The following is a 16005-nucleotide window of genomic DNA, read 5'->3' on the forward strand; positions in this document are numbered from 1 at the left end:
TTATAGTCAGAAATATAGGGTATTTAAAATAACAGGCTTTGCTTTGTTTAATAGCCCATTTTGTCTTTAGGATTTTTTTAGGTTGCCTTCAGCAAGGTACAGCGAACTATGGGTCTTGTTGGAATGCTCATGTTTAGCTTCGCTTTCATGACTAGACTGCCGAATAGCCACTAGTCGAGCTCAGTCAATCAATCAATCAATCAATCAAAGCATTTATATAGCGCGCTACTCACCCAGAGGGTCTCAAGGCGCTAGGGGAGGGGGGTCCGCTACTGCTTGAACAGCCAGGTCTTGAGTTGCTTCCTGAAGGCGAGGTGGTCCTGGGTCAGGCGGAGGTGGGTCGGGAGGGAGTTCATGTCTTGGCGGCGAGGTAGGAGAAGGACCGTCCCCCTGTGGTGGCTCTTTGGATGCGGGGGACGGTGGCGAGGGCGTGGCCGGTCGATCGAAGCTGGCGTTTGGGAGCGTAGAAGTTGAGGCGGCTGTTGAGGTATCCTGGGCCTTGGCTGTGTAGGGCTTTGTGTGCGTGTGCGTGGGTGAGGAGGCGGAAGGTGATTCTCTTGTTGACCGGGAGCCAGTGCAGGTCTCTCAGGTGTCCGGAGATGTGGCTGCGACGGGGGATGTCCAGGATGAGTCGTGCTGAGGCATTCTGGATCCGCTGGAGTCTCTTCTGGAGTTTGGCGGTGGTTCCGGCGTAGAGGGAGTTGCCGTAGTCCAGCCGGCTGGTGACGAGGGCCTGGGTGACCGTCTTCCTGGTCTCGGTGGGGATCCACCGGAAGATCTTACGTAGCCTGCGCAGGATGTTGAAGCACGACGAGAAGACGGCGTTGACTTGTCTGGTCATGGAGAGGGAGGAGTCCAGGATGAAGCCCAGGTTGCGTGCGTGGTCTGTTGGTTTGGGTGCGCTGCCTAGGGCGTAGGGCCACCAGGAGTCGTCCCAGGCGGAGGGTGAGGATCCCAGGATGAGGACTTCCGTCTTGTCCGAGTTCAGTTTCAGGCGGCTGTTCTTCATCCATCCGGCTATCTCTTTCATCCCTTTGTGAAGGTTGGCTCTGGCGGTGGCGGGGTCGTTGGTGAGGGAGAGGATCAGCTGGGTGTCGTCGGCGTAGGAGATGATGTTGAGGTTGTGCTGGCGTGCGATGTCTGCGAGGGGGCTCATGTAGACGTTGAAGAGGGTTGGACTGAGCGAAGAGCCTTGAGGAAACCCGCAGATGACTTCGGTGGCTTCAGATCTGAACGGAGGGAGGCGGACTCTCTGTGTCCTTCCGGCGAGGAAGGAGATGATCCACTCCAGTGCCTTCTCCTGGACTCCGACGTTGCTGAGGTGCTGAGACAGTGTCGAAGGCCGCGGAGAGGTCTAGGAGGATGAGGGCTGCTGTTACTCCGTTGTCGAGCAGAGCTCGGATGTCATCGGTGGCTGCGATCAGTGCGGTCTCGGTGCTGTGGTTGGCCCGGAAGCCAGACTGCGAGGGGTCGAGGGATCCGTTCGTCTCGAGGAAGGCGGCCAGCTGCTTGTTGACAGTCTTCTCGATGACTTTTGCAGGAAACTGGAGCAGCGAGATGGGCCGGTAGTTCTTTAGGTCGGTGGGGTCGGCTGATGGCTTCTTGAGTAGGGCGCTGAGTTCGGCGTGCTTCCAGCTCTCCGGGAAGGTAGCGGTGTCGAAGGAGGTGTTGATGATGTCCCGCAGGTGGGGTGCGATGACAGCGTCGGCCTTGTTGAAGACGTGGTGAGGGCAGGGGTCGGTCGGAGATCCGGAGTGAATGGAGTTCATCGTGCGGACGGTGTCTTCGGTGCTGATCGGAGTCCAGGCGCGGAGGATGGTGGTGGGGGGCGGTGGTTCAGTCGTGGCGTGCGTCGGTTGAGTGCTGAAGCTGTTGTGTATGTCCGCGATCTTGTTGTGGAAGTAGGAGGCGAGGGAGTTGCAGAGGTCTTGCGAAGGGGTGATGTCGTTGTTTCCGGCGTTGGGGTTGGAGAGCTCTTTGACGATGTTGAAGAGTTCCTTGCTGTTGTGTGCGTTGTTGTCCAGTCGTTCCTTGAATGCGGTTTTCTTGGTGGCGTGGATGAGTTGGTGGTGCTTTTGGGTGGCGAGCTTGAGGGCAGCCATGTTGTCCGGAGTTGGGTCTCTGCGCCAGGTTCTCTCGAGGGCTCGGCAGTTCTTCTTGGAGCTCTTGAGTTCGTCGGTGAACCATGGGGCTTTCTTGCTACCAGGTCTGCTCGGCGGGGTCCTCAGGGGGGCGAGTGCGTCTGCGCAGTCGTTGATCCACTTTGTGAGGTTGGTGGCCGCCTGGCTTGGGTTCGTTGTTCTGGTGGGAGGGTTCATGCTCAGGGAAGTCGCGAGCTGGTCGGCTGTGATCTTGTTCCAGTTTCTGCGCGCAACCTGTTGCTGGTGGTGGTGGATCGTGGTCCTTCCAAGCTGAAGTGGAGCCTGAAACAGCAATGTTTCAGGCTCCTCCTGTAATGTTCAGCTTATATTTGGCTTGACTGCAATTAGGAGGTTTATGGCTTGCTTGCTTATCATGAAGTTGTTTGTCATTAAACAATGGATGGTGGTGAAGAGTGGCTTCGAGCAGACATTTCTAAATCCACTCCTATGCCTAAAGATTAATTAGTGAAGGCCTCTGTTTAGATGAAATCAAGATATTTAAATTTCACATAAATTATGTAGTATGTGGTAAATAAAAACATGCACCAGTGAAATCTGATTTTGTACCAGTAGTTCTGTGTAATAAAAGCACGCGATAATATCTAATGTGACAGTCTACAGCTGCAGATGTATCAAGTACTCTCATATGCCGATGATACTCAGATAATTGTCTCCACTTCCCAACCAACACAAGACTCTGCTCCTAAATTTAGAGCATGTATGGAAGAGGTATCAGTATGGATGATACGTAATCATCTTAAACTAAACGGAGAGAAGACTGAGATCTTGGTCTTTGGGGGGAACCACGAAGTGTGGAATGAGGATTGGTGGCCTGTTTCTCTAGGGGAATGTCCACAACCTGCACAGGTAGCCAGGAATTTAGGTGTCATAATTGACCCGGCCCTTTCATTTAACCGTCAGGTCAATAAAACAGTGGCCACATGCTGTACCATTATTCGAACCCTGAAAAAGATCGCCCCCTATTTGTCCCTGGAGGCACGTAAACAGTCAACGGTCGCCCTGGTATCTTCCAGGCTCGATTAATGCAACGTGCTATATGGTGGAATTAATAAGAAATTGAGTCAACGACTTCAGGTGGTTCAGAACGCCGCCGCTAGGCTGGTTCTGAATCTTCCCAGGCGCTCATCTGCCACCAAGGCGAGAAAAGAACTTCATTGGCTGCCTATACAGGACAGAATTTCGTTTAAACTCCTCTGTCTTGCCCACAGGGCGGTTTTTGGACCAGGGTCTGAAGGGATTAAATCCCCAGTTAGCCCCTATACCCCCAACAGACTACTTCGCTCTTCCACTAAAAACTTTCTTACCGTCCCGAGATTCAACAAGGTAAGATGGGGTGGAAGAGCATTCTCCTTCCTGGTGCCCAAATTATGGAATATCCTACCGTCTGAACTCTCTAGTCAACCCTCACTGGTGGTTTTCCATAAACTTTTGAAGACATGGCTTTTTTCCCTGGCGTAATAATTAACTTATTATGACTTCATCACCTTCTTTCTTTGTTACCTGCGCCTTGATGCCCTTTGAGGTTAAGTTTTTGCGCATTATAAGACTCATATTCATTCAGATGTGATTCTACAGCTGCAGATGCGTTGGAAGTCTTAGCTGCAGGTGCTGGAGGCATTTTTCTACTGCATGTTTCAGTGCAGTCTTCCACCTGCACGCGTCAGTGGAAGGTGTCCGCTGGAGTTGTCGCTGAGGTGATTCTGCTGCAGGTGCCGGCTAGTCCTCGAACCGGAAGTGACATAAAGTAGTTCTACTCTATCAGCAGGAGGTGACACTGGGGTATTTCGGCTGCATGTGTCACTGAAGGCTTTCAGCTGTGGGTGAGGGGTTTTAGTTGTACGTGTCAGGCAACGTTTCCAGCTGCAAGTGTGAGTGAAGGGTTTTAGCATTGTGTGTTGCTCAGTGAAGTATTTCATTTGAAGTTGTCGTTGTAAGTTTGCAGCTGCAGTTGTAACTAAAGTGTTTCAGGTGCAGCTATCAGTGAAGTGTTTGAACTGCGTGTGTCAATAGAGCTTTGCAGCTGCATTGAAGGATTTCATGTGAAGTTGTCGCTGAGGTTTGCAGCTGCAGCTCTTGGGAAAGTGTTGCAGGTGTTAGCGCAGTCTTTCAGCTGGAAGTGCGGGTGACGTCTTCCAGCTGTATGTGATGATTGACTGTGCCACTCAAGTATTTCAGTCGTGTACGTGATATATTTCATCTCCAGGTATAGGTGCAGAGCGTCAGCGGATGTATGACGTTACAACGCATGTTTTACCACGCATGCCGTTACAACGCAGTTTTTACAACGCATACTATTACAACGCATAGCGCTTTGGGGTGCTGGATAGTGAATAGTTTAATTTACTATTCCAACTTCAGTCTCCGTGGATAGTAGGGAAGGTGTTGGATAGTAAATTAAACTATTACCTATCGTAGAGCGCCCCCCGGCGCAATGCGTTGTAATGGTTTGCGTTGTAATGGTTGCGTCGTAATGGTAGTACGTTGTAAAAGTTTTGTTATAAAGGCTGTTTACCGCGTCAGCTGCTGGTGGCAGTGAAGTGCTGCAGCTGTCGCTGGAGGTGTCAGTGTCTCCAATGCCAGCCCTCCACACAGTCTGTGCATAATGTCTCCATGGTTTCTGATTGCAGGCATCCTCTGGCTGTCCCTGGGCTCTGAGATGGCCTACATGACGCTACTGGTGGCCAGCTTCGGGCTGCTGCTCCTCGAGATGTTCTACACGGGGAACCCGGTGTGCAAACTCAAGGTCAACGCCTTCGCTGCAATGTCCTCGGTGCTCTCAGGTGAGACCCCTCTGCTTTACTCAATCAACCTGAACCTTGCCTACTGACCACAGCTCCTTCCAAGGCACAAACACCTCAAGGATCTGCTCTCGGTGTTATCTTTTCACCGTCACCACTGCTTGATTCTATGTATGCACCAATCACAGGTCGCATTCCATAGATTGCTCCAGTGCAACATTCCCAACTCACAAAGAGTGCAGCCGTTCTGTTGTGATTTTACACTGACCTTCGTGACAGCCGTCCAGTGCAGAAAGGTCGTTTTGTAAGATATGGTAGGTCCAAAGGTCTGCGAGATCAGCAACAGTCCCTCTATGCAATCTAGAAACGAGTGTGCAGAATTGTAATCCAGCTCAAGAAAGGTAATCTGATGTTCGTTTCTTCATGAACCCACAAGGGCCAGCAATGTTTTGCTCTACTTTGTTGAGCTTTCATGAACATTGCTTTTAAAAAGATTTTTTTTTATTGATTTTGTCTTATACAACAAGAAAAAGTAGATCATACATCAGTCATGAGCACCAATTACACATATCTCAGTGTTCCATCTTTAGATCTAATATGTAATATATAAAGTTAGCACAATGTCATAATTATAGCACAAGCATTGATTCTAACAGTTCAGTCATGTTTATTGATGATAACAGATAGTAAGGTCTAGGACTGGAACGTGGTGTCAGAGACCATTGTTGACAGACCTGGGTTGCTACGTAAATAGTCAGATAGCGGCACCCAGACATCACATGTTGTAGAGCCTGTAGGCAGCTCCTCAGCAGACAGTAGAAAGTTATCTCTGCAATAGGTTGTGTCAACTAACCAGTCCCTAATCTCTGGAGTGCGTTTGCTGTCCCAGTGCATGCATAGTCTACATTTCGCTAATAATAATAGTATGGACACCAATTTCTTTCTCTTTGCTCTTAGCGGCACATCTTGGCCAAGTAAACACACCCTGGGTGTGCATGGGATGTCACACGACATCATTAGTGACAGAGTGTTGGCCACTGGGGCCCAGTACTTCCCCACCTTTTCACAGCACCAAGCAAGATGGCCGAAATCCGCCTGATCTGCCCCACATCGCTTGCATCTTGCATTATCACGCAGCTTAAGTTTGAACAATTTCAGAGGAGTGTGGTATACTTGATGAAGATATTTATAATGAATAAGACGTAGATTCCCATTGGGTGTCAAGAGTATGATCAGTGTGCAGCACGCCGTCCAGGCATCCTCTAAGAGAAGTGCATCCAGCATAGCCGACCACTTGTTTCGTGTTCGGAGTGTATCAACTCCTATCTCCGCCTGTGCTTGTTTATATAGTCTGGATATGATGTGTGTATGACTTGGTGAAGTTAGCAGCAATTGTAGCGAGTGCAGAGTAGGGCGTTCATCAGGGAATGAGGTGTACAGTTCACGAACAGCTGCTCGTATTCTATGGTACAAAAAGCGAAATAGCGGTGTCTGGTTGCTGACATATGCTAAGTCTTCTTGTGTGATAAATGTGCCATTCGGGTATAAGTGTCCTAGCAGCGATATGCCCACTTGCTCCAAGAGCGCCAGATTGTTCTTTTCCATCGTAACTGATAATCTAGAATGATAAGCTAACGGAAGAGTCGGGGCATAAATAGGAGTTTTATGTGCCAGCTGCCCGAGTCATTCCCATGCCTGAGATGTGGTGCGTACGGTGTTTATTTCCTCCAGTGTGAGGTGAGGTCTAGTATGTGATATGATGCTCGTGAGTGGTATCGGATACGCATCTCCATGTTCCACTGCTAAAAGCGGCATATACGGTACTGGGTGGCGGCAGTAGTACGCAAACTGTGCTTGCGCACATAGACAGTAGAGATAGATGTCTGGGACCGCGAAACCACCTGGATGATAAGGAAGGGTAAGTGTGCAGAGGCCAGTCCTAGCCTGCTTCGCTGCCCAAATCAGCCTCACAAAGATTGTGCGTAGCCTAGAAAAAACTGATGCAGGAGGGGTGATCGGTATATTTACAAATAAATACAATAATTTCGGAAGTATCACCATTTTTAGCAATGAGATCCGGTCAGCCAGGGAGAGGGGAAGTACTATCCACCTCTGTATCTGCTCTTCCACGCGGTCAATAGTCGTGCCATAATTTTACCTGATCACTAATTCTACATCCTTGTGTACCCAAATTCCTGAGTATTTAATTGGGTCAGCTTGCCACACCAGAGGGAAGTCTAGTTGTGGTGCGCTGGTGCTATCAGTCAGAGGCAGCACTGCAGATTTACTCCAATTTATATGTAGGCCTGATTGTCTTCTGAATTTTAGGTATTCGCGTAACACAGGGGAGAGGTTAGCCTCAAGGTCCCGGATGTAGAGGACCATGTCATCCGCATATAGCGAAATACTAATTGGCCGCAGTTTGAATCGGAGTGCCGTATGGGCATATTTTTGGCATAGTTTGCAAGCAAGGGTTCCAGAGCTATTATGAATAGCAAGGGAGAAAGCGGGCAGCCTTGCCGTGTACCTCGCTGGATGGGTATCGGTTCGGATATATGGTCGTTCACTTTAATACGGGCTGTGGGGTTCATGTAAAGTAGGTTAATCCATGTCAACAGTTGCAAGGGGAGGCCAATATGTCGCAAAACATGTATGGCCACTCCACTGAGTCAAATGCTTTGGCCGCGTTCAGCAGTACAGCCACGGCTCTAAGTTCTGGATTTACCTGATGTAGCAATGCAAATATCGTTCGCAAGTTATGGGTGGTGGATCTGTCTGGGATGAAGCCCGATTGGTCTGGCAGGACCATCGTGGACATAAGTGGTTGGAGTCTTGTGGCTATGATTTTGGCTAATATTTTAACGTCTGTGTTAATTAAGGACAAAGGTTGGTATGAGTCCGCCCTTGATGGGTCCTTATCGGGTTTTAGAAGTGCCACTATGAGCGCTTCTCTGAGCGTTTGTGGGAGGGCGCCAGTGTTATGTGCCTCTTCATACATTTCGAGTTGATGGGGAATTATATCTTCTGTGTAAGCTTTATAAAATTCTCCAGTAAACCCGTCGGGTCCTGGCGCCTTTCTGTTCGGTAAGGCTTTAATGGCCGCAAGTGTCTCCTCTTCCGTTATCGGTGGTGCTAGGTATTCTCGATGTGTATCAATGAGCCATACCAGAGCTGTAGTGTAGTTCCTATTTTCCCAATAGGCCCTGCGCATTGGAATAACATAAACAGTAGTATCGACGTAGAAGTGCGGATCTTCTAGGCCTCCACTGACTATGCTAAACTTAATTGGGGGTGTTACCAACTAGCTCAGAGGTCACTGGAAACTTTCTTGACTGAAATAGGAAATGATCAGCTTCCCTGGCTCAGCCAAGAAGGGATTCAGTTTTCCAACAACCGTGCAACATGACAACTTTGCTCCTCAGATCAAGAGTCAATCTCTAGGGTCGTGTGAAACAATAGACAGTTATTTTACTCAGTCAGTGGTTGTGCAGTTTACTTTCACAATATGTAGAGAATAGAGAGACGGGCGTTGTCAATAAAGGGTAACATTTATTGAACAGTCTTTCTTCTTGTACAAGAGAAATGAATTGCCACAATTGCAAGACTTGTTATTATAAAAAGTACGTACAGTAAGATGAGTATTACGAAATAATACTGTAAAAGCATTGATATGGTTTCTTAGCCATACAATGGTTTAAAATGAATAAAACATATATACATTCATATATACATTAGGCTAAAATACTCAACTGGTGCTTCTAACTACGCCTACCCCAGTGCACCTGACCTAAGCCTAATACTTGGGAGGGGAGTAAGTAAGTAGCTTTAAGTTAAGTTGGTTTTGCCAAGGTTTGCTTCAAGAATTCTCTCTAAGGGTTTAGTCAACACCATACCTCTGGAATAGAATGATGGAGGTCTGGTATCTCCTTCAGGGGTTCGATATCCCAGTCACCCGCAAGGGTAGACTAGAAACGCTGGAGCTGGATTTCTCTGCAGGAGAAAGACAGCGTCTCTTCTCAGCGCGTCGAGGAGGAGGAGGAGGGGCAGCGTCCGCGGGCAGCTTGCATCTGCTGGGCTCTTTGCAGGGGACGGCTGTTCAGCTCCTAAGTTCACCACACCATCGTTCGCTAGTTAGCAGCGATAGCAGTAGTGATAGCAGCTATGGTATCATCAGCATGACAGCTTCTTCAGCAATGGCATTGATAGCTTCAGCAACACAACAGCGAGACAGCGTTTGCTTAAGGCAACGTTGGTAATATTTATACCTGAAAGGTGCCTTGTTTGACGTAAGTTTTTGGACATAAGACGTCAATCAAGATGTCTATCAGTGCTCATTAGAGTTCTATTACTAATCAAAACACAGCAAGCGGGGATTTCCAGGTTGCTGAGTTTTTATCTTGTTGAAGAACTCAGAGTGTTAATCTAGGAATCTCAGATAGTAACTTCTGCTATGTCATTGCACTAATTGGTTGCAAAGGAAGTGGCAGAGAAAGCTATTCTGAAATGTGTCTCTGTTTGTGTGAGGCCAGAGACGAGTTTCTGAATATTGCACTTGAACGTTTATGCCAATATAGGGAATAAATGGATTTACAGCCGAATAGGGGCATAAGGTCACAGTATCGATCAGGGTCCTAGATTAGAACGTAACACCCACTCCACAAATTCATGTCCATCAAATTACTAAAACTAGAGCAATAAGATGCATGTGTAACATTGCCCACCCCAAAATACATATATGCATTTGAAATAGGCGTATTTGTAATATGTGAAAATTTAGGTACTGTACGTTTTTGAAGCATAGAAATCATTCAAAAATTATAGCATATGAAATCAATGAACGATTATGCAAAAAGAATTACACATGAAATATCTCTGAAACAGAAGAAGGGCGAGATAATTTCATCACATATAAATGCATTGCAGTAAAATGTGCTAGAGGCTGGTGTAAAGATATTATGTCTCTAGATGTATTTAGAAATAGAAGTTGAAGCTTCTGTTCTCTATGAATAGTTTTACTTTAAGCAAAGAATCTTTCGTGCCAAAAAGGGTGAATATTAAAAAGTGTTCAATTCAAAAGAATTAATGCTTGAACGGGAAGAATAGAGTTCCAACGCTTTTAGCAGTTTTTGTTGTTCAAAACTGAAGGCCGAATTCAGAGGTCATGGGAACGCTGTGTGTCAGAATGCTTCTCTAAAGTTATTGTTTCTGTTCGGGTGAGAACATCATATCAGACGGGCTCTCAAAGAATTGGTCTACAAAATCAGGTGACAGTTCGACCAAATTCGATAGTGCTGTAACTTGGCAGGTGTGAGAATGATTGCTGTCATCAAAGTCGGGATCAGCAATGCTCACAGAAGGTCGTACCTGGGTGATGTTGCTTTTGTCACTCGCTCCACTGTTACCACCTAGTCGTAGCACAGGAGTCTCAACGAATGCCGTCATCAGGATTGGTAGCCGCTGGGGACAACACAATGCGTGAGCCGTTATTGGACTGAGCAAAGTATCGATATCCATTGGTACTGCTGATGGAAGTGAAAGACAGATGTCCAACACGCACTCATCTCCGCATAGCATACATCGTAGTACAGGTAAGATGGAATTTTGCCATATCGGTCTGAATGAAAGGAACCAGGTCATGTTTAGATCTCTCAGCCTGGCCAATCCAAGGACTCTGGTTATTCTGTCCCGGTAGCCAACTGCTAGGATTATTTCTTCCATTCCCATAGGAGTCATGTCTGAGCTGTGGCTTGCCATAACGAAGCAGGAGGGTCAAAAATAAAATCCCTGCTACAAGTCCCAAAAATAGGGGTATGCCGCCAAAAACAGAGTGGACAAAATTTGGAACGATTCCCAGAATTGCTTGAAATGGTGTTAGCAGTCCCGTAAAAATCGTCTTAAATATGCCTAGGATGCCTGTGGCACTAGACATGTTAAGAGTTGGCTCAACATTTCTACGAAATGCACGGGGCAATTTGTTGATAAAAGGTCATGAACCTCCGTAGCTGTCCTTGCAACTAGGAGATCATACGTCTCTTTTGATGACGTTATGGGCACTGTTGTCTGTAAAAGCACAGACTTCATTTTGCTTAAAGTATCAATTCGTATAGAATAGAGATTCAGACGAGGCCAGATGGGAGTCTCTATGTCTCCAGGCCCGCTCGGGAACAATGCTTGCATACAGCATTTGACCATGGAAGTTACGCTTACTAGATAACTTTTCCCTGGCACAAGGCCACAACATCTGTGATCCGTTCTTAGAATGTAACTCCCATTCGCGAGTTGCATAAAGAAGGGCTCTATCTGCGTTGCAGGTGTGACAAGCTGGTGGCATGAAAGGTAAGTATGGGAGGAAAATCCGTTACGCTTGTGGATTTTGCGGATTTTCGGTAAATTCGCGATCCGCGAACACCCGCGAATTTACCGAGAATTCGCAAATCCGCGAGCGGCGGATCTGGGGGCAAAAGTTGAAGCCTGGCCTGTTGTAACTATTTTACGATGGCGCCGGCAAGCTGCCAGCGTTATCCTAAAATAGTTACTAAGTTAGCTTCAACAGGAAGCTCTAATAGATAAAATAAAGCAGGTGCTCGATTTTATCTATTAGAGCTTCCTGTTGAAGCTAATTTAGTAACTATTTTAGGATGGCGCTGGCAGCTTGCCGGCGCCATCGTAAAATAGTTACAACAGGCCAGGCTGGTGTGCTTTTTTTCTCAAATGTACCGTGGAAAATCAGCTGTGATGCTGGATAGAGGCTTTTGCATCCTTGACTTTCACGAGCGCAATACCCGTGCTGTTCCTGTGACCAGGGGCGTCTTTCTCTTCATCTGCTGAACTGATCTTTCTCTGACCTTTCATGCACACAAGAGGCATGTGAACTCGCATGGAAGCCCCGCACGTTTGGCCCCGCGCACACACTCGTGGTTTGCACCGTCTTCCCGCCATTCACCCACTATGATGGACAGCTCACTCAAGGGACCCCTGCGCCCTTCGGGGCGATTGCATAGTAACACACACATGGTCGCTCGAAGTAGTTGATGCTCAAATTCAGTGACTCATTCATTAGCCCAAAAACAATCATGAGCGTCTTCGAGGCGGGACAGGTGTGCCTCTTCCCAAATCTACTGTGGAAAATCAGCTGTGATGCTGGGTAGAGGCCTTTGCATCCTTGACTTTCATGAGCGCAATCCCCGTGCTGTTCCTGTGACCAGGAGCTTCTTTCTCTTCATGTCATTGTGTTCGCACGAGTTGCTGCAAGTTCGCACGCGCTTTGTACAATTTCGCAATTTGCGAAATTGTACAAAACCCTCGCGAACTTGCAGAAACCCGTGCGAACATAAAAAAAAATCCGCAAATTCGCGAGAATTCGCGGATTTTGCGGATTGCGAGTTCGCAAATCCGCAAAATCCGCCAACGCGAGATTCGCAAAATTCGCCCATGCTTAATGAAAGGTTGTTAGAATTACCTTCACAGGCGCCGTGTAAATTAATACCCTGACACAAAAGTATACCTCTTAGTGAATGTTTACAGTTTTCACCACTAAGAAATACATTTTTGTCGCTGTCACTATAGCATGAATGTGTGTATGGTAATTTCCATGCTGACTTAACATATCCTTTACCCAATCATTCATACTGGCCAGTAGGTATGTATTCAAGGCACTTTTTAAATCGGAAAGTTGTTATCGGAATAGTGATAATTCTGTGTATTATCCATTCAATGACAGGACTTTCTGACATTGTCAATGGTAATCTCTCAAGTTTTTCGATGCTCAGGATTGTATAGTCTGCTCCTTTCTGTGCCAAGCTGATTTGTTTATCAGTAAGGGTAAAAATGGAAAATAATGACGTTGTGTTGATTAAACGCCAAGGCACATAGCCTGAGCGAAGATTTTGCAGCGTCCAGCCTAATTGTACAATAGAACGTAATTGTGACTGGCCATGCTGTAACATTAGCAAGTCCTTGTCTATCATGTCAAAGGCAGAGGATACAATATTGTCCAACGAATATATTCTGGAGGACAGAGTCATTAACCCATTGTCCACTACAGAAACTGATTTTTCCAAGTGAATACGATCAATTTCTCATATTTTTTCTGCTGTTTCAATTTGTGTGACTTTCCAAGCCTCGTTGCACGCAGCATAGATGCTGGCCGCTATCAGCACCATCTTTAAGCACCATCTTTAAGTAAAGATAAGTGTTGCTTAATTTCAGCCAGTGTGGATGATCCTAGCCATTCGAGGCAGAGTTTCCCTACACTGTATGTTGTTACTATCCCTGGATGTTGTCTCTGGGAGTATCTAGGGTCTTGTCTGGTCATTTTTAACCCCTGTGTTTTATTCAGGAATCTATCTTGACAGTTGTTTGTGTCGGTAGGCCAGATTAACCACTTTTTCCAATCAGGATGTGTTCTGTTAAAATGTAAAATTTTAGTTACGTCTATCTCAATATCTGTTGTTGCATTCTCAGGTATTGGCTTCGGAATAGACGGTTTGTTTAGGTCTTTGATCTTAGCTAGGCCAAGACAGGATGTTTGGTGAATTGTGTCATTTAAAAACATCATTTGTTCTGGTATCATGCAGGTTCTGAATAGTGCTTCTAGACCTTGTACCTGCCAATCTTTTGTACCCCAAATGGTTTTTGTTTCAATGTTATTTTTCCAATAATCAAAACCAAATGTCATCATTTTTTCATTTTTTCATAAAATGCTTCTGAATATATTAATTTAGTGTTTGTCAGCATTGTTTTCATTCCTGTTTTGTCTAACAGTTTGTAATAAAACGTTTCTGCATCACTGGTGTTAGACCCTGAGAAGTACTTGAATTTCTCAAAGAATTGCTTTTAGGTGGTGTAGCACAATGTTCCCATTGATTATACTTAAAAACATTTCAAGGCTGTGCAGATTTATGCAAATAATGATCGCCATAATGTGTAAAACAGAACAACTGTTCATAACTAGACGAACCTTGTAAATAATCATGTTCTGTAAATCTAGCTGACATTACTAAATCAGACATCATGTCATTAATACTGTTAAAGTCCCAATCATCAGAGAATGTACTAGGTTTTACAAAGTCACTTAAGGAAACCTTCAGTTGATGAGGATACTTCAGGATCTCGACCGGACTATAGATCTCATAGTCAGTTTTCTCCCATACTACCCCACCAGGTATTGGAATGGCTGTGACATTTACTGTTGACAGTTCTCTTTTCTTCACGTGGGATGATCTGTGTGGTTTGAGGACTAGGTTGATGTTCTGACTTGCTGTTTCCATTCAATTGTAATAAACGTTCCTAAAATTAAAACTAAAATTAGGCTTAGTAGGAGTATGAATACCCCTGAAATAATCCAATGCTCAATCAACGGTGAATCCAGATATAATTCTTTGATTTGTTGAAAGAGTTCTGTTGTATTTTCTTTTGAAGTCTTTTTTGTTTCTGGCATCACTTCGGGGTTACTTTGATCCTCGGAAAAGTTGTCGAAGTCGATGAAATAACCAGAAGCAGTTCTGTCAATTGTTGGGATTGTTCTTTCAATCTGTCTTTCGGTAGCACTTTCTGATGCCACATTATTGTAGACTGGTGTTTCTTGACAAACTGTTTCAATCTGTGTCTCAAGAGGCACGAGTTCCATGGCATTATTGCATAGTTCTTCTCTGTGCACTGCAGGCTGATCGAATGTGATTAGTCTTTCAGTTTGAACCTCTTGGATTGTTGCAAGTTTGGGTATTCTGTTGTTTCTTGGGAGTCCACTGGGCCTACTGTTGATTATAGGCCACATGCTTGTGGTTTTACCAGGTCGATTGTTCTCCTTTTTACCAGCAAGTGGCGGTAGTACAACTGATCTTGTTCCGGTGACTGCCAAGACAGGTACTGCTTTTCTGTAAGTAGTCCCAAATTCCTTCTTCACCGCTATTTTTTCTCTGACTAGATCCCCAATCTTTGGAATCCAGACAGGCCTTGCTGGGGCTGTTGCTTGTGGTGCCTCGTCAGTGGTATCTGGCTGTTGCTTTAACTTTATGTTGCTTAAGGATTTTCTTGTTTCATTCAGTTCCTGTAAAACAGCCAAACGATCTTTGATGTCAAAGTCTGTTTTATTATCTTGTACCACTGATACTTGACTATCTAAGTCCTGAATTCTCATTCTAATTCCGAACAATAGTTCGTATGGGCTGAAACCTTTTAGAGAATTTCTTGGCAAATTGTTAAGACTGGACTGGACACTTATTAAATGTTTGACCCACCCAGCGCCTGAACCTAATACCTTCGCTGTTATAGATCGCTTTATGTCTCGGTTTTTTCTTTCTACCACACTATTCCCTTCGGGGTGCGACGGACAAGAATACCGCAACCCAATTCCCATGCTGGCCATGGCCTCCTTATAAGCTCGAGAGCTGAAAGCAGGACCCTGGTCAGAATGGAACATGGTAATTGCGTATGTGCCGATAAAGACTCGCAGATCTTTTATAACCGTTCTAGCGTCCGCCGAGCGCTGGGGCCACATTTTTTAAGTGTGTTTAGCCTTAACGATTAATAGGACGCAGGATGGGGTGTAGACAGCGTTACGCTGTTTCTGATTGGTAGCCGGTAGCATAGTTCACTACTGCGATCCCTGTTGCAGTTTTCACAGTTGTTTGCATATATTTGGTGTTGTACACTCATTCCCGGCCACCAGTATACTGATTGTAATTCAGTCAGGGATTCCTTGATCTTTCTGTGCCTAGGACCCAAACCCATGTGTGCGTCTGCTAATAAAAATATTCTCCTGTTCATGTTTAGAATTACCCTATCCCCCACTCCAGGGATTCGAGCAAAAGGAACGGAGTTTGCATTGATTACGTATGCATAATTGAGTGGATAGTTCACGGGTAGTGCTGCACAGTCGCCTTTTACGGTCGTTTTTACTGCCAGCATGGATTCCCCGTCTATGTATTTTTCTGCACGCTTTTTTGTGGCTACGGAAGCCGGTTTAGTTGCTTCCGCTGTGGCTGTGTTAGCCAATGAATTCCCTGCAACGTGAACGCCATCACGTTGAAGACTCTGTGCGTGTATCACGTGAGTCTTTTGTAGTACTTTCTGTAAAAGAGCTACCTGTTTCCAGAGCAATTTAT

At 45.8% G+C, this 16005-nt stretch overlaps 1 protein-coding gene across 1 annotated transcript in view; it reads left to right on the plus strand.

The window, feature by feature from the left end:
• Positions 1-16005, plus strand: part of LOC147729613 (germ cell-specific gene 1-like protein) — a 157908-nt gene that overhangs the window by 82836 nt on the left and 59067 nt on the right. Inside the window, exon 5 of the mRNA XM_086958466.1 lies at positions 4790-4942. Within this exon, the coding sequence (XP_086814592.1) occupies positions 4790-4942 (153 nt within the window). The remainder of the gene's footprint in view (positions 1-4789; positions 4943-16005) is intronic.

This window comes from Lissotriton vulgaris, chromosome 2_1, assembly GCF_964263255.1.
Source record: "Lissotriton vulgaris chromosome 2_1, aLisVul1.2, whole genome shotgun sequence".
Taxonomy (NCBI): Eukaryota; Metazoa; Chordata; class Amphibia; order Caudata; family Salamandridae; genus Lissotriton; species Lissotriton vulgaris.